Genomic DNA, 25,862 nt, shown 5'->3' on the forward strand with positions numbered 1-25,862 from the left:
AACCCTTCACCACAACCATGCATAGTGAAGGGAATTTTGCTCTCCACCCAGCACATTTTGCTCCCACCCTGCAGCCCTTCCATATTTACCCTTGCGCATGTTAACTAACGCAAGTGTTAAAAACTGCGTGAGTTAACTTGCGCACCCATTAAGCACTGCGGGTGTTAACTCACGCACCCAATTACACATGCGTGAATTAACTCACGCACACTCTGTGCATACAACCAGAAGAGGCAGAAACATCTTATTTCCCTATTTTTTCAATCTTTCTTTCATACATTCATTCAAGAACGGAATTTTCATCATTCATTCAATAATACATTCAATCAAGAGCAACTCATAATTATATTACGAAAAAATAACAAAATAAAATAAGCGAATAACATAACGGATAATGTCATAAAAACGCTAAAATGCGCAAGTGTAATAGGATTACAACCAAATCCAACAAAATGTCAAACAAAAAAAACAACACAAGTCATAAAAGCTACAGAAGTCATGCTGGTCCATCCCGTGGACTCCTACTCCTCCTCCGCGGAGTCGGCACCTGCTCCAGCATGCTCCACTCAGACTGTATGCCCTACATGATGCGAAGAACCTCTGGATTACCAAACACATCTGGATGCCCAATTGCACTGTCCACTCTAGCTCTGATGTTGCTGATGATCTGGTATGGGTCGGGAGGATGTCTTGCCCACTGCTGCTCAACAAGAACCTCCTCGCAAGCAGGGACAGGATGAGGAGGGGCATCAGCTGCGTAGTCAGGAATGGCCGCAGGGGGTTGCACAATAGGATGTGATACTCTAATGAACCATTTCATGTACCCCGTAGTATGAGCCCACGGCTGGTTATCCGGAACCGGATGACCCCTCTGCTGATGGCTGAGAACATGTAGAGCAAACTCAGTGAAGGTCTGGGCCACATCATCCGCCGCAAGAAGTTCAATGTCTATAGGAGGTCTGGGAATTCTCTGGACATACCCGTACTGCCTAATAACCCGCTCTGGCAAGTGACGGACCATCCTATCTCTGCCGGCCATGATCCATCTTGAGTACCAGCATATATCCTGAAAGGGCTTGATGTGTCGTCGTCTCTCTTACGGCATCCAGGCGACATGAGAAATGTCCATCGAATCGATGGCAGCTTTGTAGTGACGAGGATCAGTAAAGCCCCTGGGAGGTTTCCATTGACTCACAAGCGGGGAAACAGTAGGGTCGTAGGCATCATCATCAATCCTCGGAATGATGTTCGAGAAGTGCGCCAAAGTCCATCCCTGCAAACACAAAGAAACAAATATTTATATCACCGCAAGAATTATACAAACAACTAAACATTTACGATCCAATAAGTAAAAAAGAAGAAAAACAAATATTACCACAGGTCAAGATACCAAACTGGTACTGGTGAGGATGAGGCTCCTGAAACTGATACGCATCATGCGGCTGCTGATAGACCTCATAATGCTGCTGATACTGCGTCGGGTCCATAGTCTGGGATGGACCCGTCTGCGACGTTGACCCCTCTGCAACATCATCTCTAGCAAGTCTCGTTCCCCCACCTCTCCCTCGACCAGCCATAGGAGGGCGTAATGCTTCTTTCTCCGTCCGTGCACTACCAGTAGGGGCCATCCTCCCTGTCCTAAGTCTGTCACTCCTATCCTGAGGCTGCTCAGGCGGTCTCTGAGATGCATTCCTCCGAGGCATATTTGCACAACATTTAACAAAACACAAATTCAATATACATTTTCACACGCACATTGTGTCATTTCCAACAATTCATCAACAACACTAAAATTCCAACAATGTCATTTCAACCCGTAAACTACCACATTGCAGTCAAACATACTATAATCAAAATTAACAAACCATATGCTAACTAATTTGATAAGTCACAATCCAAAAAAACAAAAAAAATGACCATTGAGACATTTTACCAAACACATGGTGTGCAATTTTCAAACAACTACCTTAATCTAACAATTTGTAGACCCTAAACTACCACATTCTACTCTAAACAACTTCTAAACAACAATTCCTAAGTTAATTCGTCACTAACAATCATCAAAACTAACATGCAAACCAAATATATAAAAACCTAAAAATGTCATATTTCTTCAAAAAAAAAACTAAAATTTCTACAATTTAAATGCAATTAAGTATGATAATCATCACTTACTTGATAATGTGGGAGAAATTGGCTTTGAATGGCGCAAGAATGATGAAAATCGGATATGGGGGAAAATTTTCGAAGTTGGGAAGTTGGAGAAATGAGGGAAATGTGCTTCTGTGTTGGTGTTATATGACTTAACTAACGCTGCGCAAGTTAACTCACGCAACGCATGTTAAGTCACGCATAAAATATAACTTGCGCAAGTTAAGTTGCGCAGCGTGACTTAACTTGCGCAGGGGTAAAAATGGAAGGGCTGCAGGGTGCGAGTGATTTGTGCTGGGTGGAGAGCAAAATTCTAGTGAAGGATGATGACTTGACTGAAGCAAACATAGATCACATCATGATGGCATAAGAAATTGGAAAAAGAACAAAAGGACAAAAATTTGAAAGTGTGTGGAACGCAACATAAATTGACTATACAATATTTAGTTTTGATGGTTTTTCTTGGTGACAGTGGTCATTTTCGTTCAATATAATTGTTTAATATTTCTATTGGGATCTAATGACTGGAGAATGTCTATCCACATAAAATATCGTTGGACTGGTCATAATTTTTTTATTTTGTTATACACATCGATACATACCTCAGTGGACTTTTATAATTTTTTTAGGAAATCTGTTCGAAACTTATAAATTTATTATTAACTAGTTTAGAGACCCGGCGTTGCCCGGGTTAGATATTAAATAAGTTTTATAAGTTTGTGTGCACGAATACACGTGTCAGTATATTAGATTGAATTTATTTAAATTTACAATTATAATAACATCATAAAAATAAATATATAAAAATAAATATAAATGATGAGATGAATGTCCAATGCAAGAATTTTTTAAGAAAAATACCTTTATATAATTTAAACTTAGCCAATTGCAATATCAAAATAACTGGTACATCTGGATTTTCAGACATAAAGCCAATAAGTTGATTTGCATATTCTCCCCAAAGTGTGCACCTGAGTTTCTCCCCTCCTTTGCAAATAAATTAAATTATAAATCACAGAAGTTTATCAACGTGGAACAAAAACATTAAATAATATTTACTCAAGATCAACCAACTCCAGAGGCAAAAAATTGGTTGATTGAACACCACTTTTGTATTCTATGAGTTCCCCCTTTGCAGCTAATACTCCAATAATATCTTACAAAAATGTGAAAGGTGAAGTTAATATCCAACGCAATAAAAAAACAAAACTATAACAAATTAATAGGCAATAAATATAAGAATTAAATCATTAAAACCAATTAGGTATGAATCTTCATTCCTAGCCTTAACAATTTCATCATATGATGTGAACTTGAATGCATAAAAAGGAATAATTGAGTCATCAACCGGCTCGACGGTGGTCATATCCTTAAAAAATAGTCTATAGTCATGGCAAGTTGGTTTAAATTTATAGTTGTTCTTAGAAACTGAGATATTTGTTATCTCGTAACACATTCCCTCAACCAACATAGATTGATAATTTGCAACTTTGTCACCCCACACAGTACATTGAATCTTGCTCCCCTAGAATATTAGAAAGAACAAAAGTCAACAAAAATTGTGAATAATAAATCAATAATAAAACAAAACAAATAAAAACCGGTAAAGATTAATGATAATATAAAAAATAACTTTAAATAATGTAAAATCATGTTAGTTTGTAAAAGTTAATAAGGAAAAAGAACCGATGCATACTTTTTCATCCATGAAAACCATATCGATTAAATCAACCTGCTCTCTATCTTTAAAGTTTGGCATTCTCCACATTCTAATGATCCTAATCTTGAATCTCCATACTCTGTACTTATTATTGATTATTATGCTATCAATGAGGTCAAATTTTGCAGCCATAATTTCTGAAAAAGAAAATTAGAAACTAAACTAATAAAATTTATTGGTTAAATAGGAATCAAATTTGAATGAAGGTATTGCAAGTGTGCGTAAACATAATTAGAAATTTTTAAAATGTTGTTTAAAAATTCGTCTACAAAAATCAAAAAATAAAAATAACAAAAAGATGAAAACATGTTATATTAAAAAGCAGGATTAAAAAGTGGTTGATATATGTATATAATAATTATTTAGCAATAAGGACCTGAAATAATAGTATAGGTGTTATCATAAAATGATAGTATAGGTGATTAATAATATTAAAACGCTACTGGTGAAATAATAATATTTTAGGACCTGAAATATTATTATTAAAATCAAAACGCTACTGATTAATAATATTGAAACTAAAAGGACCTGAAAAAATAGTTTATGTGATAATAGTATAAATGATTAATAATATTAAAATGCAACTGTTGAATCGAAAAGAAAAAAAAATAGTATAGGTGTTAGTTTAAGGACGTGAAAAAAGAAAAAAACAATCAGTAAACTCAATCGTAGGTGTTAGTTCCCTCTTATATTATATATAAAAATACAAATCTAAGCATAAGTAAAAGTAAAAGAAACAATAGTATAGGTGTTTGTCAAACCTGAAGAAAGAAAAAGTTTGATCAAAAAAAGGTTTGAGTTTCAGTTTCTGCTCAAAATATGTGATTACGTGATTAAAAAATTCTCCTTTATTTATAGTTAAAAAAAAAACCGAAGCCTTTTTTTCCTCAATGAAAAAAACTAATTGAATAATATGGTGTTAAAAGAGATAGTAACTAATTGAAACTTCTTTCCCTAAAAAAAGAAATATTTAATGGATAGTATTGAAAGTATTATATATAGTTTTTTGAGACATTTTGGCTACATAAAATATTAGGAATTAAATATAAAATTAAATAAAAATATTTCAGGTCCTGAAATATTATTATTAAAATCGAAACGCTACTGATTAATAATATTAAAACAAAAAGGACCTGAAAAAATAGTATAGGTGATTAATAATATTAAAACGCTACTGTTGAAACGAAAAGGAAAAAAAATAGTATAGGTGTTAGTTCAAGGACTTGAAACAGAAACAATAGTATAGGTATTAGTTCAAGGACCTGAAACTCGTAGGTGTTTGTAATGGATGCCAGCAACAATAGTTCAAGGACCAGAAAGAAAAAAAAACAATCGGTAAACTCACTCGTAGGTGTTAGTTCCCTCTCATATTATATATAAAAATAAAAATCTAAGCATAAGTAAAAGAAACAATAGTATAGGTGTTTGTCAAACCTGAAGAAAGAAAAAACTTAGACCAAAAAAGGTTTGAGTTTCAGTTTCTGCTCAAAATATGTGTTTACGTGATTAAAAAATTCTCCTTTATTTATAGTTAAAAAAAACAAATCGAAGCCTTTTTTTCCTCAATGGAAAAAACTAATTGAAACTTCTTTTCCTATAAAAAAGAAAGAAAAAAATAAAGGAAGATTTAATGGATAATATTGAAAGTATTATATATAGTTTGTAGAGATATTTTGGCTACACAAAATATTAGGAATCAAATATAAAATTAAATAAAATATTTAGTGGATGAGATCAACAGTTTGCTGAGATTTTTATGTCAAATAAGATGTTAAATAAAATATAGAAAAAAATATAAAAATATTGAGAATAAACGTGGAAGCGACATGTGGCATAAAAAACCTTACTTTATATATATACTACTAGTTTAGAGACCCGGCGTTGCCCGGGTTAGGTATTAAATAAGTTTTATAAGTTTGTGTGCACGAATACACGTATCAGTATATTAGATTGAATTTATTTAAATTTACAATTATAATAATATCATAAAAATAAATATAAATATTTCAAAAAAAAATTAAAAATAAATATAAATGATGAGATGAATGTCCAATGCAAGAATAAAAAGTGTAGCAAAATCAATAATGAATTAGTCCAAGTGGTAATAGTTTTGGGTCCCTTTAAACATGGACTATTACTTTCCCACCCTATTGCCTTATCCCGCGCTCTGTAAAATTTCCAAAAATGCCCTTGCGCATTCCAGATTTTAAAATTCGGATTCATGTTTACTATTTCGGATTTTATAATCCGGACAATTCTTATGTATAATCAGCCATCTGACTCTCTCAAATTTCAACTGTTTTGAGTTTTGCTTTTAAAAACAACAAAAAAACTAAGTAAAAAATGCTAAAAACCTGTCAAATAAAATCATAAAAATAGTACCAAAAAATTCTAAAAATCAAATAAAACTAATGCAAATTTTTTCAGATTTTTCTAAGAATATGAAAAATTAATAAAAACGAAAAATGGGTCTAAACGATGGAATTTTGGATTTTGAGGGGCGGAGTCCCGTAAGAAGTCCCTTCTATGGGAGTCATGGTCCTTGAATTTTTTCTGATTTTCTTGGGAAGTTTCGGAGCAATCCGATCAAGTAGCCTGAAAACCCGATTTTTGACTAAGAACAGGTAACAATGACCCAAAAACAGAAGGATGAGAGTTAGGAAGATTAATATTGTACCTAAAATGACTATCCATGTTACAAACATGTTTAGAATTTGTGCTGATATAGTTTGGATTATATATACCGAGAATGAATGTGGAAGTGACACGTGGCATAAAAAACCGTACTTTATATATATACTATTGATTGATTGATTGATTGATTGATTGATGTGTAGTTTGTTGAGATAAAAAATACTGAGTGCATAAGATCAAAAGTTTGTTGAGATATTTATGTTAAATAAAATATTGGTTTTTAAAAATAGAAAAAATAATAAAAATATTGAGAATGAATGTGGAAGTGACACGTGGCATAAAAAACCTTAATTTATATATATACTATTGATTGATTGATTGATGTGTAGTTTCTTGAGATAAAAAATACTGAGTGCATAAGATCAAAAGTTTGTTGAGATATTTATGTTAAATAAAATATTGGTTTTTAAAAATAGAAAAAATAATAAAAATATTGAGAATGAATGTGGAAGTGACTCGTGACATAAAAAACCTTACTTTATACATATATTATTGATTGATTGATTGATTGATGTGTAGTTTGTTGAGATAAAAAATACTGAGTGCATAAGATCAAAAGTTTGTTGAGATATTTATGTTAAATAAAATATTGGTTTTTAAAAATAGAAAAAATAATAAAAATATTGAGAATGAATGTGGAAATGACACGTGGCATAAAAAACCTTGCTTTATATATATACTATTGATTGATTGATTGATGTGTAGTTTGTTGAGATAAAAAATACTGAGTGCATAAGATCAAAAGTTTGTTGAGATATTTATTTAAATAAAATATTGGTTTTTAAAAATAGAAAAAATAATAAAAATATTGAGATTGAATGTGGAAGTGACTCGTGACATAAAAAACCTTACTTTATACATATATTATTGATTGATTGATTGATTGATGTGTAGTTTGTTGAGATAAAAAATACTGAGTGCATAAGATCAAAAGTTTGTTGAGATATTTATGTTAAATAAAATATTGGTTTTTAAAAATAGAAAAAATAATAAAAATATTGAGAATGAATGTGGAAATGACACGTGGCATAAAAAACCTTGCTTTATATATATACTATTGATTGATTGATTGATGTGTAGTTTGTTGAGATAAAAAATACTGAGTGCATAAGATCAAAAGTTTGTTGAGATATTTATTTAAATAAAATATTGATTTTTAAAAATAGAAAAAATAATAAAAATATTGAGAATGAATGTGGAAGTGACACGTGGCATAAAAAACCTTACTTTATATATATACTATTGATTGATTGATTGATGTGTAGCTTGTTGAGCTAAAAAATACTGAGTGCATAAGATCAAAAGTTTGTTGAGATATTTATGTTAAATAAAATATTGGTTTTTAAAAATAGAAAAAATAATAAAAATATTGAGAATGAATGTGGAAGTGACACGTGGCATAAAAAACCTTACTTTATATATATACTATTGATTGATTGATTGATTGATGTGTAGTTTGTTGAGATAATAAATACTGAGTGCATAAGATCAAAAGTTTGTTGAGATATTTATGTTAAATATAATATTGGATTTTAAAAATAGAAAAAATAATAAAAATATTGGGAATGGATGTGGAAGTGACACGTGGCATAAAAAACCTTACTTTATATATATACTATTGATTGATTGATTGATTGATGTGTAGTTTGTTGAGATAATAAATACTGAGTGCATAAGATCAAAAGTTTGTTGAGATATTTATGTTAAATAAAATATTGGTTTTTAAAAATAGAAAAAATAATAAAAATATTGAGAATGAATGTGGAAGTGACACGTGGCATAAAAAACCTTACTTTATATATATACTATTGATTGATTGATTGATTGATGTGTAGTTTGTTGAGATAAAAAATATTGAGTGCATAAGATCAAAAGTTTGTTGAGATATTTATGTTAAATAAAATATTGGTTTTTAAAAATAGAAAAAATAATAAAAATATTGAGAATGTATGTGGAAGTGACACGTGACATAAAAAACCTTACTTTATATATATACTATTGATTGATATTATTGATTGATTGATTGATTGATGTGTAGTTTGTTGAGATATTTCTACTACATAAAATATTAGAAATTCAATAAAATTAAAGAAAAAATATTGAGTGCATAAGATCAAAAGTTGGTTGAGATATTTATGTTAAATAAAATATTGGTTTTTAAAAATAGAAAAAATAATAAAAATATTGAGAATGAATGTGGAAGTGACATGTGGCATAAAAAACCTTACTTTATATATATACTATTGATTTTACTGTCTTTAATACATAACATCGTTTATAGTTTTTCCCTTAAAACTATCGTTTATAGTTTAAATCATTTTGAAAAATAAGTCATTCTTGTCGTACTTTTTTTTTTTGAAAAATAAGTCATTCTTGTCGTACTTAGCACTCCTTGTATGGGGCAAGTAAACAAGGTTGGTTATTATAATTTCTTTTTAACTTCTTCAAAAAATAAAAAATAACCATAACAAAATTCATAATCATAAAATATTTTTCTAATTTTATATACATGGTGGTATAATTAATTATGGTACAGTTAGAATGAAAACCTACAATTTCTATCTTCATGTTAGAACCAATAATAAAAAAATTCAATTTACTCAAAAGTAATCAAACATATCAAAATCAATTTCACGATTAAGTACGCCCAATTATTGATTTTCATTATCTTATTTACAGTTTTTGTTAAATGGTTGCGATAAAGTCCTTGGTTAAAATTATAGATTTATTATTAGAGATTACGATAAAGTCTTTTATTATCTTAATCAAAATTGTTCTTGATCATTGATTATTGTACATAGGACATCAATAATCCACATATATATATATATATATATATATATATATATAATATTTATTGGATAAAGATTAATAAATCTCATTTATTAAATTATACATTTAAATGATGCATATGTTGATATGATCATTGAACTAACTCAATTGAGATTTTGTAGCGGTTAAATAACCTTAACTTATAGTTTTGCAATAATATCATATGCTCTAGTGTTAACCAGAGTTGCAATGACATCAAAACATAGAAAGAGTCGTATTAGTCTCTCTATATAGTCATTGATAGTCATTGTCCATGTAACAAAAAACAAATTAGTCCTTGTCTCTTTTTTTCTGGACAAATAGTCTTGTCTCTTTATTTGTCATTCTAATAAGAATTATTTATTTTCTAACCCATATGTTACGTTATGATGACTGTTTCGAGTCTTTCGACATTAAAGTATCATTTTTATGTGTGTGTAAACTGAATTTCCTCTACATGCAACTGCAGATACTAATATCTCGAGTCGGATAGAACCGTAATGAATTAAAAAACTCTCCCTCAAAAGAATTAATATTGATGCATTTTGAAGGTCATTCTAATAAGCATCATTCGTTTTCTAACTCATCTATATTGTAATGACTGACTTTTCCAACTCTTTCAGGATTACATTAGCTAAAAAATTGTGGTTGTGCATCCACATTGACTTATGAGTTTTTTCCTAGCCCATTGACTTATGACTTTTCTATAGCTCATTGGTTGGTTTAATTTTTTTCTCCTAACTGATTGGTTTGATTTTTCATCTCACAATTTCTTCCCCTTCATATTGTTACCTTATTTTTTATGATTTATAATTTATTTTTAAGAGTGAATTCCAATTTTAATTTGTGAAAAAGTTCATAAAACATAATTTGATCCCTGAAAAAAATTAAGCAATTTAGCATCAGAGAAAAATAAATTGTGTCAACTTGGTTACTATGTTCTTTACCCTTTGTTTAATACGACGAAAACAATAGATTGAACCAGAAACAATAATGTAAATAAAAACTATATCGTAAAGGAATGTTTGTGTCATCATCGACATCAAAACGATAATCAAATAGATTAGAGAAAAGCAAACCTACATCCGTCCATATATCTAAGCACCCATTTGATTTTATTTTGTCGTTAAATGTAAACCCATTTACAAATTAATAGATGCATTTATTACTTTTTTCTAAACATACCTTTAATTAATACTACTAACTTGTCTTGAAACATAAAAAGACAAATTTAATACACATACATACAAAGAACAAATTGGTAATATTAACACACAAAATAGATATATTAATTACACTAACAAATTTTCTTAAGAAATGTGAAGGAAAAAAAACAAAATGTGCTTACATACAGGGACTGAGGGAGTATAAGCCTTTGTTTGGAGGTTTGGAGGAGAAGGGAAGGGAGGGTTTTGGAGGTGAAATTCTGGCACGTAGGGGATAACTGTCAAATACGATGTCAGGACATCAAGAATGTCGAATGCAATGTGAGGACACCTAACAACACTGTTAACAATAAACAAATTAAAGTAAATTGCAGGAAGTAAATAACACAGAGTATTTGTTAACCCAGTTCGGTGCAACCTTGCCTACATCTAGGAGCATCCAAGTCAGGAAAGAAATCCACTAAAATAGTATTAATTCAAAGTCCTATGTGAACATCCTCCGGTTCACTACCTTCTCACTTAATCACTACCCGTGGTATTTCTATCTAAGACTCTTCTAGGTCTGAGACCCCTCTCACTTCCTCTCAATCATAGCCCTTGTGATTTTAACAATGATAACAATCAAGAAGGAGACGCACTCCAAGAAACAAAACCTTCTCTTTGCTTAAAAGCTTTAGAGAGATTCACAAGTACAACTCAACTAACAGTTCAGTTTAATGCACCAAGGTGATACGAGAGAGACTCACAAATAATAAGGACAAACATGAAACCCTTAATGACTCTTTTCTCAAATGACGGCTTCAGCCCTTTTACAACTCAACTAAACAAACCATCTTTGTGCTTTGATAATCAGTGGCATCACACAAAGAGGTATACAAAATAAAGCATAAGGTTTAACAATGAAATCCTAAAAAGATTAAATTCAATAATAAAACTAGGGTATGAGTCTTCCTTATATAGTCATTCAACAACTTGGGTTTTTTCTTCACAGGCTAAACAATCAGACCAAAACGTATATACGGTCTTTAGAATATTCTAGGAGCAAATATATTATTTCCTAAAATGTTTTGACATCCAATTTAGGAAACACGACAATGGCTAAACCGACCTATGCAGCTTCTAGAAACACACACTTCTAAGAGCACAAGCTACGTAAATCATATCTTGATCAAAGAAGAACATTTATGGCATATCTGGCTAGTGCTACAAACTCTTTGTGAGAAAACATTTTATGCCAACCTCAAGAAATGGCCATTGTTTGCTAATGAAGTCAATTTTCTTGGACACATCATCACTATTGAAGGGATAAAAGTTTACCCAAGCAAGACTGAAGCTATCAACAATTGGTCAACTTCAAAGTATGTTCATGATATAAGGAGTTTTCACAAATTAGCTTCTTTGTACAAAAGGTTCATTAAAAACTTTAGCTCGATTGCCGCCCTTCTTACATAAAGCATCAAAAGAGAGAAAATTAGATGGTCAGAAGAAGCCAATAAGAACTTTGAGGAACTAAAGAAGTGTTTGACAAAGGCCCTCGTGCTAGCCCTTCCTAACTTTGACCAAGTATTTGAAGTTAGTTGTGATGCTTCAAACACTGGAATTAGAGTTGTTCTCAGCCAAGAGGGACATTTTTAGTGAGAAACTCAACAATGGGAAGCTCAGGTACTCTACACATGACAACGATTTTTATGTTGTTGTCTGTGATCTTCATCATTGGAGCCACTACTTGTTGAATAAGGATTTTGTTCTTTACTCTGATCATGAAGCCCTCAAGCACTTGAACTTGAACCCTAAACAAAATATCAGTCGTAGGAACACTACTTGGAGTAACTTTTTTAAGTCTTATCCCTTTCTTCTCAAACACAAGGTAGGAGTCCAAAATGTTGTAGCATATGCCCTCAGTCGACACCATAGTTTACTTACTAATAGTATCCAGATGATCCCGACTATGGTGAAGTTTGGAGTTCCATTAATCTAAAGTCATCTCAAGTATATTATAAACATCACATATTCTTGATCAAAAGAAAAAACTATATGTATTCCCCAATGCTCTTTAAGGGAAGCAATTATTTGTGAGGCCAGCGATGGAGGACTATCATGATTTGGGCGAGATAAAATAGTAGCCTTAGTCAAGGAGAATTTCTATTAGTCTAAGCTGGAAATAGATGTCAGTAGACACATCCAAAGGTGCAAATTTTATCACATGGCCAATTCCAAATGTCAAAATACAAGGTTATATACGCCACTTCTAGTTCCTAAGGCACCTTGGGAAAATGTTAGTATGGATTTTGTCCTTGGACTACCTCGAACTTAGAGACTAAAGGATTCCATAATGGTAGTCGTAGACAGGTTTTCTAAAAAGACCTGTTTCATACCATGTCAGAAGACTAATGATGTTGTCCAAGTTGCAGACTTATACTTCAAGGAAATCGTTCGTCTTCATGGCATCCAAAAAACTATCACATCTGATTGATATGTAAAATTCATAAGCCACTTTTGGAGAACATTGTGGAAGAACATGAGTACTAAACTCCAATTCAACAGTGCTAGTCACCCTCAGACAAAGGCAAATAAAGGCAATTAATAGACTTTTGGGGAACATGCTTAGAAGCATTGTGGTAAAGAATTTGAGGAAATAGGATCGTATCCTTGCATATATTGAATTTTCCTATAATAACTCTAGGAATCAAGCTACCAGGAAGTTTTCATTTGAGGTGGTTTACGGTATGCTTCCTCTTAGCCCATTGGACTTAACTCCATCACCTATCACTCAGTAGTATAGTGCAGATGTGGAACAAAGGGCCAATGAAATCAAGAAGTTTCATGAACAAGTTTGTGAATGAATTGAAAAACAAAAATCTAGGTTTAAGACTCAGCGAGACAAGCATCTCAAGTTGCACACATTCAAGGAAGGAGAGTTGGTATGGATCCACTTGCGAAAGGAACGATTTCCTAATAAACAAAATGTCAATTTATCTCCAAGAGCTAATGGTCCTTTCAGAGTTACGCAGAAAATCAATGATAATGCCTATAAAATAGAGTTATCAGGTGACTATGGATTCTCTACTACCTTTAATGTTGCTGATCTTTCACCATATTTTGGCGATAAAGAAGATTTTCGACTTGAGGACGAGTCTTCTCCAACCCAAGGAGAATGATGAAGAATAATATGGAAGTTTCTAGATATAGAGAATACTAAAGAATGGTATTAAAGCTTCTAGACACTCTACTAAATAAGATAAAATAAAGCACTAGGGAAATCTTATTTTTTTCTAGATCCTTGTAGTCATATGAACTAAAGTATCCATATCTCTAGACTTTTCTTGTAATAAATGCTTCTAAATCTGTCTAATTTGTAATGTGGAGCCTTACTAGAGTAATATAAATTGGGTTCACCAAGTGTTTAGGCATTCAAGATTTCAATCATTCAAGCATTCAAATAATAACAACTTTCTTTGAGAATAAAAACAATTATGAATATTTTAACTAGTTAAATCATTTTCATGACTTGAGAGATAAAAAAACATGAAAAGATCAAAGATCTTGGCACCAAATGCTTTAAAAATCTACATAACTGCATTCATGTTGGGAAAGAACTATCTAAATTTTAAGTATGGGTGTGCTTTGGTTTTATATACAAAAAAATTATTCTATTGGAGGAGTTCAACACATAAATGAACTTCCAGTACGATTTTATTCTATTGGAGGAGTTCCCTTTCAACACCATTAACAAGACTCTATTACAGGATTTCTGTAGTATAAAAACAATGGTCAATGACAGAATGATATTCAAATACCTTACGTAATGAAGCATTATCAATGCTCAATGCCTCCCCAAAAAAAAATGGCCATCACAATCTTCAAATCGTCATTGTAAATATGCAAAACAACTGACCTATGCCGCGTACAGAAGCCAAATAACAGATTGTATAATGAAGAAGTCAAGAAGAAAAATATGTGACACCGAGGTCAGTAATACGAACCAATGCCCATTAATTGGAAATCAAAATGGAAGGCAGCGACAATCCATATATTTCTGACACGGTAAGGAAGCGTAGGCTAGCAAGTGTTAAACCTAGATAGGAAAAAAAAATCCACCAGAAATCAGGGGCGGACCTGGACTTCCACTATCAGTGGGGCAATAATTTTTTCTCAAATGATTGAATAATAAATTTTTTAACTAGAAGATATTTTCCATTACAAAGAAAATGCTCTATTTTCCGTTTGTCGAAAATGAGCTAAAATTACATCATTACTAATTGTTTTAAGAACATCTTTTTCTATATATGTTACAAGACAATCATTTAACCATTGATCACTCATCTTGTTATTTAGTTGACTCTTCACATATTTCATAGCTGAGAAAACACGTTCAACACTTGCAGTTGTCACCGACAAAATCAGAGATCTCAACACTGAACTGAAGAGGGAACATTAACTACCAAGTTCTAACTAACATGTTTCTTTACTTCAAACCAGAATTTCAAAGACATAACATATATGCCCTCAAATTTTAATAACCACGCAGAAACTTAATAGCATTTTCACAAAAGAAGACTGAATTCCCAAGTAAACTTATGTCATGTTGATGTTCCACAACAACTAGAAATCTTATATATTAATGTTGAAGCAAAAGTTGTACTTATAACAGAAAAATAAAGATAATATTGAAAGTTTGCCACTAACACCATTGGAAGAAAAAAAAACAGAAAGCTACACTATATCTTAATTGGATTTTCTTTACAGGCTAATATCAATATAAATAAACTTAAAGAATAAAGTTGCAGTAATAAGCGGTAAACAAGACTATTCTACCAAAAAAAAAGCGGTAAACAAGACTATGCTAGAGGAATTCATAGAGTAAATCGACATCAATAAATCACCACTTTTATGGATTACTAGTTACTACACTCTGAAGGTGAGAAAAACACAAGAATGGGGGTTGAATTGTGTTTTGAAAAATTCTTCGTTTCTCTAAAAACTGAACACACTGATCAGAAGCTAAGTGAAACAGCTTCTGAAGTGATAATCAGAATCTGAACGCAGCGGAATAAAACAGAGAGAGAGAAGAAGAAAGACACAAAGCAATTATACTGGTTCCTTCCACAATCCGGAAGTAGTCCAGTCCCCCTTGCACTTCCAAGGAGATTTCACTAGAATGTAATATCTGATTACAATTGCTCAAGCACACCTGCAAGAGACTTCCTTTGCTCAAGCACACTTTGCAAGAGTCTTCCTAAGCTCAAGAACACAATCAAGAGACTTCCCTGCTCAAGCACAACTGCAAGAGACTTCTAACTAAACAAAATTACACAGAAAATTGTTTAAGGTTGAACACTTGAGATACAATCAGAGGTGCTCACAATACAAATCAGATACAGACTCTAAGACTTAAGAATTTATAAGATATGACTTTGAGACACAGAAATTCTAAGTGAATGCAGAACAATTTCAGCAGAGGTTTGGCACTTGTAAAAATGTTGAGAGTCTTTCGTTCAACATTGCCAAAACTCTAAGTCTTCACTCCTTTATATAGAGGTGTGATAGAGACGTTGTGAAATTGCCAGCGCATCAAAAGAGTCGTTGTTGAAGCTTGATCTTTCACCAATGATCTTTTGCCTGATTTGGTTGTTGTCCTATGAAGAACCAATTTGAAATCCATTCCCATTGTCAAGGAACATCTTTGCAGGCATAGCTGATATTCTGGAGCTGTTTTCTTGTCCTGTAGCGTCGACACAAAACAGAGTAGTGGAGAATGTGGTTGTACAGTTCGTACAAAGTACAATGTCAACGCTTTTTGAAGATAAGGTTCCAATGCCTTCAAATCTTCACCAAAATGACCGTTGTAATTATCCACTAGTCTTCTGTAGTGTTTTCAAATCCAATAGACAGCTTTTGAAGTGTTGATCTTTGAATCTACAGCTTGTGGTGATAATCAGCTTCTGATGAGCTTCAGCTTCTGATGAAGTCACTTCTGAACTATCTGCTTCTGATGACTATCTGTTTCTGAAGGCTATCCGCTTCTGTTGACTTTCAGCTTCTGATGACCTTCAACTTCTGATGACCTTCAGCTTCTGATGACCTTCTGCTTCTGATGACGTCATCATTCTTCAGGAGCACTTATGACTTCAGATGCACTTCTTTTCAGATGCTTTCAATCTTCCTTTTCTTTAGTCCATAGCTCTCTTTTTGTTCTTCAGAACCTTTATATGATGTACATTTTTAACTATGGTCATGTACACTTGAACAGATATTAGCTAGTCCAATTTACAATTACCCAATTAACTATGGTCATGTACACTATCGTCAACCTTTTCTCTCCTTCAGCGCCTCCCAAACCATCTCGTCACAATCACCCAATTCCTCAACCTCAACAACCGCATCTTCAACAACCCCTTGATTTTCCCACACAGGTTTTTCAATTTTGCAAAACAGCCCTTTCTTTCCTTGTGCTTAAATTTCACTTTTTTATTATTTTTCTGGATTTTATTTTAATTTTCCTATTTTAGTTTTTCATGTGGATTATTTGTTTGTATTAATGCAGAAACAAAGTGGAATTGGTCCAATTGGTGTTGTTGGCAACACTGTGAGCATTGACTTTTGCACTTGTTCTTACAAGTATGTTACTTTATCTGTAGTTCTTTTGATTGTGGTTTAATTCTTTAATTAAGTTAAAGGTTTCTTTGTGTAATATATGTGAGTTTACTTGGTATTGTTTGAAATTTCGATGATGACAAACCTCGTCTTTTTGAAGTAGAATGTTAGGATCTTTTAAGCTGTCACTAAAAAAACTATGAAATTAGGGTTATTAACTAAAAAAAGGGGAAAGTACAATACACCTAATATATAATATTCTTATTGGGCTAAAAGAATAAATAACCATTATTCTCTTAGGGTGTGTTTGCGAGTTGGTTTTTGGATATAATCATTACTAGATCGTCGGTCTAAAGTACTATATATTTAAGGAAATTAGTTTATATAAATCAACCAATGATAAGGAAATTGGTTTAAGGTGGCGTCGCTGTTTTGAGCTTGTTGGTGTTTGGCTGGTCAGTTTGGTCCTTGGCGTTTGCCTTTGAAGATTTTTCTGTTTTCTGTGGTTGCTGGCTGCTGGTTTAGTTTTTGTTTTCGTATGCTGGAGCTGTTTCTGTTTTCGGTTTTGGTGAAGTCTGTTGTAGTTTGTGTAGCAGGAATATTATAGTGGATTTGATGTGTCAGTTTGGAGGGTTGATGTCCTGTTATAGTGGTGCTGTCATATCAGTTAGGGACGTGGGTTTTGTTGCTCATACAGGAGTGTGCCTTTTGCCTTGTATTTTTGTTTTGTTCCCTTTGCAGGCTTAGTATTTCTCTACTAGCTTAGCATAATAAAATTTGCCGTTTAAAAAATAAAAAACAATGATAAGTAACCACGTTGGAACAAAAATTATACGAACCATATAAAAAGATAAAATTAACGATTTATATGGATTAGCGGTGGGGAAAAACGATTGATAATGGAATAAAAATTCTTTCAAATGCACAATATTTGATAACAATGCCTAGGAAGCTATATGGTTTGGCAAGACATAATGCATTGTCTGCATTGGAAAATTATGCATCACATGATATATGGAACTCAATTTGTCTTGGCAACATGCACGTACACATCAATTATTAATCTTCATGCATCTAATCCAACCATACACATAGTTCCAAATTCAATCCACATATGAAGATCATTGTTTTATCTTGGTTTTTAGGGTGTCAAACATTGATTAAGTTAGAACCTTTTTAACCTTTGATATCTCATTTTTTCTTGGGAAGGGAAAAATAAGAAAAAAACCCTTGAGAATCGAGGTCCGGGAGTTGTTTTTGTTACGGGAAGGTGTTAGGCACCCATAACGACTATAGTATCCTATAGGAACCGTCTTTACTTTCTACGCGCGCGCTTTATTTTTAAATGATATTTACACTTAAGAGTTTACTAAGTCAAGAATTGAAGGGAGAAGAAAGTGTTTGAATTTTGTTTTATTGGACTTGGAGAAGCTTTGGCTTCTTGCCTACATACCCTTTTAAGGGATCAAACTCCATGTAGTTCTCTTCCAAAAAGTGTTTTTTTTGTTTTTGTTGGTTGATTTTAATTTTGAAAATGGAGTTTTGAAGAATAAGAGAGAGAGGCCTCAAGGGCATAAGGTTTGGGAAATGTGAGGTGGAATTAGTTATTTTGCAAAATAAAGTCTAAGTATGATTAAAGTTCATTATGGTTTTTATTTAAGAAAAGAAAGGGAAAATTCAATGGGATTTCGATCCCAAGGTTTCTTTGGAAAAATATTTGAGTGAAGTTGTTCATATTTTTTGGAAAAGAGAATTTTTCTAAGTATCGTGATTCCTAAACATACATCTAAAGCATACATTCCCTAGGCATACATCTAAAGTATCCATGTGATGTGTGTGCATGTGTCGGTGCTTGTGTCGGTGTACATCATTAGAGTCCATTGTCCTTTACATATGCCCTAGTTTACATTCTATGGTCTTGCAAGAATTTAAATTGCATGAAAGAAATGACAAAATTCCTAGGTTATACATTCTAAGTCTTGGTATGAGGATTAAAGTGCAAGAAATGAAACCAAAGTTGAAGGATGAAATATGCTTATGGAATATATGAAACATGAGATGAAAATGTTAGTAGCATAAGATATAGAGCAAGTAAAAGCTATTATAACAAAAGCAAGAGAATTGACATAAAAACAAGCAAAAATAATGTGAAATAGACCTAAAAACTCATCACCAATGCAAGGTTTGAATATGACCTATAATCCCCATATTTCAAAGAGTTCCCAAAGAGTTTCAATTCAGTTTTCAAAAAGAGGATTAAAGGAATACACTCTACCAAGCATCTAAGATCAAAGTTAGGCAAATTCCACATTATTCATTCACAAACAAGACTTGGAAAGCAAGCAACCCAACATCACATGCACATATCCAGTAAAAACACATTCAAACTGTAGTAAATTCCCCACAAAATCACATATTATGAATCACAAACATAGATCAAGGGTTGGAATCAAAATTAAGCCAATTTTCACAAGTTTTCAACATAAAATTCAAGAATTAAAACAAGGAAATGTATCAATATTTTTTATAGAGTTTTTCAGTGCAAAATCAATACAAAAACATCACAAAAATGTCAAGAAGCCTCTACAAATTTTTAGAGAATTTTCTAAAACATTCTAGGCATGTCAGGGGTGTAAAAAGTAGGGTGCAGTGTGTGAATAGCAAGAAAGTCACAAGAACACAAGGCCTGCACAGAAAGAGACCCAAGCCCAAAGGGGAAATGGATCTTGGATCATCCAAACGCATCAGGAGCGTTGGATTGATCCAGATCAAACTCAACCTAGATCTAATGGTTGAAGACGAAGCAGAGGTGAACCAGGGTTGAACCGGTCTGGTTCAGAGGTCTATATAATTGCCAAGAGACCGATTCAACTCACTTCTCACTTCTCTTTCTCTCTCTAAGCTCTCTCCTAGTGAGAGAAGCTCTGCAACTCTCTTCTTCTCCGATCACCTTCTCCGACGAACACAACGGCGGAGGTACGGTGGCGCCACCGTACCTGAACGCTTTTTCTGGAAATTCTACATCGTTGTGTTCGTCTGAGTCTCCTCTTTATGATTCTGGAACTAGTTTTTTGAAATAAAGCCTAGATATGAACAGATCTACACTTGAATCTTACGACTTCAACGTTTTCAAATCTTTTCAAAACTTCTTGGAACGAAACCCTAATCTAACCTATTTTCTACACTGATTATGAATATGAGCTTAGGTTTGCAAAATAAACGGTGGATCTTCGTTGATCTACATTTTAGGGTTTCGGTTTCGAAATTTTTTTCAATCTTTTCGAAGTTTTGTGGAAGAACAAGCCTAAAAACTTGTTAACCTACTTCGATCCACCGTTTATTTGTGCTTACGAACTTTCGTTGAGCCTTTTTTGCCTGAGTTTGATTTGGAGATTCGAACAAAAAGATCCTTGAAAGCTTCTGGTAAGTTTGAACCGAAAATAAATCGGTGTTCTTCTCTTCTTCTTCTTCACTAGTTCAATTCTGCTTCAATCCTTCTTCTTCTCTTCTTCAACTCTCTTCTTGTGATCGCCTTGAGCTCGAATTGCAAGAAGAGGGAAAAAACAGTTCAATGATGATGATTTTCGCAGAGAATCACTGAGAACTAGTACAAAATTCACTTAAATCTGGTTCAATTTGTTATTCTGGAAAAAATTAGGGTTTGATGAATGTTCTTTGTGTTCTTGGAATTTTTGTGCTTTGATCGTAACTGAATGGAGAGAGAAAGTGTGATTCTGTTTGTGATGATTTGGCACTGAATGAATGGTATTGTTACTGTGCATTGATGAGTTGGCTTATATTTATAGGCCAAGTGTGATATCTGAACCAATGAGCTTGTGACATGTGTACTTGGACCAAATGGCTCGGCCTTGCTGAGTCTCTTGCCTTAGGGACCTCTCTGCAATTTTTGGAACTTTGGGACCAATCTGCAATTTTAGTAAAAGGACTAAAAAACAAATTTAAAACAATAAGGGACTGGACTGCAATTTTTTAGAAAAAGGACTAAAAAACAAATTTAAGACAATAAGGACTTAAATGCAATTTTCAAAACTTTGAAGCACTAAAATGAAAATTGGAATAAAATTGGTTAAAATGAAAAAAACGTAAAGTGAAACCAATAAAACACACAAAAAGGACTAAAATGAACCCACTACGAAATGAGGTACTTTAAAGTAACCTCTCTCTGTCAAAATTTCATGTGAAATGACTAAAATGCCCCTAGGGACTAAACTGACTCAAAATGTCTCAGATGCAATTTTTGAAATGGATTTTGACATGGAATTGAAGCAAGAGTTTATACAAACTAAATGAAAAGACTCAGAGACCATTTTCAAAGATTAAAAGAAGATTTTTAACACATGAAGTGACTAAAATGCCCCTAGGGGCTGAACTGACTCAAAATGACTCAAATGCAATTTTTTTGGAATGGATTTTGACATGGAATTAATCAAGAATTTATTCAAACCAATTGAAAGGTCTCAGAGACAATTTTCAAAGACTAAAATGAGTTTGAATGCAGGAAATGACTAAAATACCCTCTTTCATGAATTTTGCAAATAATATTGAAATAAAATGCAGAGAAATATGCAATTGATCAGAGACAAACTCAAATGACTTGAAATGCAAGAAAAATATTTTTGGGTGACTTGAAATGCAAGAAAACATAGACAAATACACAGTTGAAAAGATTTTTAGAGCTGAATTGGGAGATAAAGCAGAGTAAAATATCAGTGTAAAACAATAGCAAATTGGCAATCTCTCAAGGGTCAAAGACATTCATCAGAGATGGAAAAATATTTTGAGTAAGTATTTTTAGGTCCAAAATTAGGGTATAACAATCATAACTTAATAAGAATTATTTAGGAGTTACTCTTTGTGTCTGTGTTCAACACAGGCAGTTGCTTTAGGGTGTGTTTGCGAGCTGGTTTATTGAAGGGGAGGGTTTTAGAGAGCTAAGTCTATATTTTCATATATATTTGATATTTTTAAAAAAAATTAAAAGAACAACATGATGTTATATGCTCATTTATCATTTTGTTCTTTCAATTAAAATATCAAATATATATATTGATGCATACTGTCATATATTTGATATTTGACATTCGATGTTTCTCACTAAAATCAATCAATAGACCTGATTTATGTGTATAGAATGAATTATTGGTGAGCTTGTGGTTGTGATATGCGCTTGAAGGCATGTCTGCCAGTTGCAGCAAACCACAGTTAACATCAAAGTAAAAGTAAAAGATATGAGTATGACACTACATTCAAGTAAAAGATAAAGCTAAAAAAATGTAAAATAATAAACCACAGTTCTCATAAAAGTAAAAGATAAAAACCTGTGAGTATGACACTACATTCAAAATATAATGCATATATTTTTATGAAGGAAGCAATTAGGACACTACATCATAGATAAATCAAGTCTACGGAAATTAAGATGATTATCAATCTCTGTCTATATAGTGGCAAAGACTGACTACATGTAATTTCCTAATTCGAGTTTAAGCATCATATAATCATAATAATTGCAATATGAAAGCTTTGCATGGAGGAATAAGTGGTAATTTATATAGTATCAAAAATAATATTCAAGTTTCCCACATCAGCCTTCCTCTAAAAATAAGTTCATCAGAGTAGGTAGAGATTATTGAGAAATACACCGAGGGTTGAGTAGCGATCAGCATACACAGTTTCATGGTCACATTGGGTTTTCACATGTGTAGTCATCAGTAGGCTGCAAGGACGCACAAAGGGGATTTTGGCACGAAGTCATTACTAGGCTTGTTAAGGAGATGTGGTGTCTGAACAAATTGATAAGAAACTTCAAATCGACATGACACACATTATATCAGCAAGCAAATTCAAATTAGTTAGAACATAGCTGCCATTCTTCTATGTTGTAGGACTATTAATTCATGACCATGTGAAGTCCCGCAAATCTATGAAAATTATAATTTAATAAGATTTAGTAACATTATCTAAATTTCAAGACACTATAAACAATGAATATATGTAAATTTCAAGTTTCGCTATAAGTAGTCTAATTTGTGGATCTCCCTTTGACCATATATGTAAAGAGCTAATGCACTTCTGTATGATGAACTTCTCCTTGAGATTTCATTGGTTTGTCTATGAATTCTTACGTGAAATTCCTCATTCCACAAACCTCTCAAGTCTCATCTACATTCTAATTAAATTATAAACTTAATGAATCCACACACAAGTTGATATTCAAACGGAAACATTATAGAAAGTCACATACTATGTGACTTACCTAACGAAGGTTCACACCTTCCAATAATCCTCTGTTTTTCTACTTAGGTAGATGTTATTCCCTAGAAGAACCAGGTTGATTCATGAAAGTGTGTTAAACTAGCACAAAATGTCTTCATCTCTACTACTATTTAATTTAACGCATTTGAGGCGAACATGTGGATTTGATTTTGACCCAGAAACAGGTGAGCTGCAATTTTCTTGTTTTGAACTAGTCATTATATATATATATATATATATATATATATATATATATATATAATTGTATTATGTCACTGTATTTATTATGCATAGTTTCATTTCAGTTTTGTGTGTATTAAAAAGGATGATAAATATGATAAATTCGATGTTGTAGGATTCTCTAGTGTCAGACGGATTTGTGCGAAATGGACATGAGGACATCTTGGTGAAAGCCCTTGGGAAAGATGAACACCTTGGTCGTGTTCATGCTATTGGTCGAGGTGTGGGAATTCGAGAATACTTTGGATCAAAATCTCATTCCGCCCATCTGTTTTCAGTGATGCCCAACTAGCAGCATTGACTAAGAAGATTACACATGACATGCTGCAGTCTCTTAGCTCTCAACAAAATCAAAATTTCCCAATTTATTCTCCTAATACCACTCAATATGTTAGCACAAAGGGCAGTTGCTCTATTGTTCCACATACACCAGATGATCAAGAGGATATGGATATCCCAGAAGTGTAAATTGTATATTGATGGAAGCAGTGATGTGGTGGCACATGCTAAAGTGTACAACCTAGGGTCCACTGTACACAATCAGGTGCTAACTAATGATATGGTTAGAGTGGCTGTTACCAAGGTGATAGATGCAAAGGCTCAAGTACATGTGCCCGCTGATGAGGTGACAACAATTGTTAAGGCCGTCAACACTTTTATTAAATGGCCGAAAAGACTTTTGTGAGTTATTGCTAATAAGGTATTTATTATATTTATGTCTATCACTATTTACACTTGATACTGTTTAGACTTGTGTAATGTTTTATTATAATGGTTTAGGATGTTGATATACCTATGAGAGTTGATGTTCCACAAAAAAAGTCGGAACCTATTTGTCAAAAATTGATAGTGAAGGCAATGTATATGGAACAAGCTTTGAAGTTTAAGGCTAAACATAGTGGGATTGATATTGAGCTACCAAGGGGCGATATCATGGACTTGTGTTTGGGTAAAAAAGAATTACACTTGACTATTTAGCAAGTGTGGATGAGGTAAGTATATTTTGTTTGTAAATTTAATGGTCATTCAATTACTTAATTTTATTTATAATGTAATTTTGTTTCTCTATGTTAGGCATCTACACTGTCGTTGTGTTGAATTGGGAAAAAGTGGCATGTACGGACTTCTTGATCCATATTACACTCTTAGTCAAAATGACCAAGTTAGTGTTCAAATCTACATTCAAAACACGATGGACCATAATAAAAAGGATCAGTACCTAGCTCCTTACTTTAACAAGTAATTTTTTTATCTCTTTGTATCCAATCAGCTGTAATATAGAGATTTGAATTTTAGAAATAATAATTTAATTGTTTATTGCTCTTGTAGTCATCACTGGCAGTAGCTCATAATTAATCCCAAGAAGCGTGAGGTAACCTTTCTATGTTCGTTAGGAAAGAAGCCGGCAGATAAAAAAATATCAGTCATTGTTGATTCGTAAGTATTCAATTTATTTATTGTACATAATAAGCTACAACGGGTGAGAAAACATAATAAAGTAGTATGGGTTTATCCCACTGTAAGTTGTTTACACATGCTACTACTTAATCTATCATCTTTGTGGTGTTTCTGTATTAAATATCTTCTATTTTTAATAGTATTTACCGACTAATCGGTCACATTTGATCATATTCAATTTCAGAGTCGAAGGCAATCTGTTTGTTACGAGGGCAGATACTTTATCATGCTGCATATGTTGAACATTGTATCCAGTGGTGTTGTGGATTCATGGATGCAAGTACGTATAAGATTATTTTAACAAATATTATAAATTAATTAATTTTATTTTTACATATGCTTATAAGATAAACTAATATTATGTCATCATTAATTTATTCAGATATTTGTGGATTCAACTCCCTTTCAAAAGGATGAAGTTAAAAATGTTCAAGAACACTGTGCAAATTTGATTATGGAATTTATTGAAGCAAATGCGGAATTATCTTAGTGCAAGACTGGTTTTTGGAGCAGGTGGGGAGTAAGCTTTAGTGTGACTGGTTTTTTTTTAGCAGTTGGGGTTTTCGCTTAGTGTTAGCCCTGTTTTGAGTTTTTTTTTTTTTACCATTTGCATTTTGGTCCTAACATGACTATTTACTTTCGTATGACATTATAGTTCTATGGTTTTATTTAATTAGTACATGTGGATTTTGGTTAATGGTTTGCTCTTGAATGTATCTTTCTATTACTATAAGTTAGTGACATTAGATATT

At 32.5% G+C, this 25,862-nt stretch overlaps 2 protein-coding genes and 1 pseudogene across 3 annotated transcripts; 1 reads left to right on the forward strand and 2 right to left on the reverse strand.

Moving 5' to 3' along the window:
* Positions 1 to 580: 580 nt before the first annotated feature.
* On the reverse strand, positions 581 to 1,039 carry LOC146936451 (uncharacterized). The gene has a single exon (XM_085749208.1). It carries the CDS (start codon positions 1,037 to 1,039, stop codon positions 581 to 583), a length of 459 nt encoding a protein of 152 aa, XP_085605334.1.
* Positions 1,040 to 3,206: 2,167 nt separating this feature from the next.
* Positions 3,207 to 4,003, reverse strand: LOC146936452 (replication protein A 70 kDa DNA-binding subunit D-like). Its single transcript, XM_085749209.1, has 3 exons — positions 3,848 to 4,003; positions 3,409 to 3,676; positions 3,207 to 3,307 (listed from the first exon to the last, which is right to left on the reverse strand). The coding sequence occupies exons 1-3, from the start codon at positions 4,001 to 4,003 to the stop codon at positions 3,207 to 3,209; spliced, it is 525 nt and encodes a 174-aa protein (XP_085605335.1).
* Positions 4,004 to 19,855: 15,852 nt separating this feature from the next.
* LOC146936453 (uncharacterized) lies at positions 19,856 to 25,807 on the forward strand (annotated as a pseudogene). The gene is made up of 7 exons (XR_015029972.1): positions 19,856 to 19,945; positions 23,768 to 24,352; positions 24,433 to 24,644; positions 24,727 to 24,891; positions 24,982 to 25,171; positions 25,295 to 25,390; positions 25,493 to 25,807. The product of XR_015029972.1 is annotated as an uncharacterized LOC146936453 (transcript).
* Positions 25,808 to 25,862: the final 55 nt, after the last annotated feature.

This window comes from Medicago sativa, chromosome 3, assembly GCF_051527215.1.
Source record: "Medicago sativa cultivar Bolivia chromosome 3, Bolivia_mono, whole genome shotgun sequence".
In the NCBI taxonomy this organism is placed as follows: domain Eukaryota; kingdom Viridiplantae; phylum Streptophyta; class Magnoliopsida; order Fabales; family Fabaceae; genus Medicago; species Medicago sativa.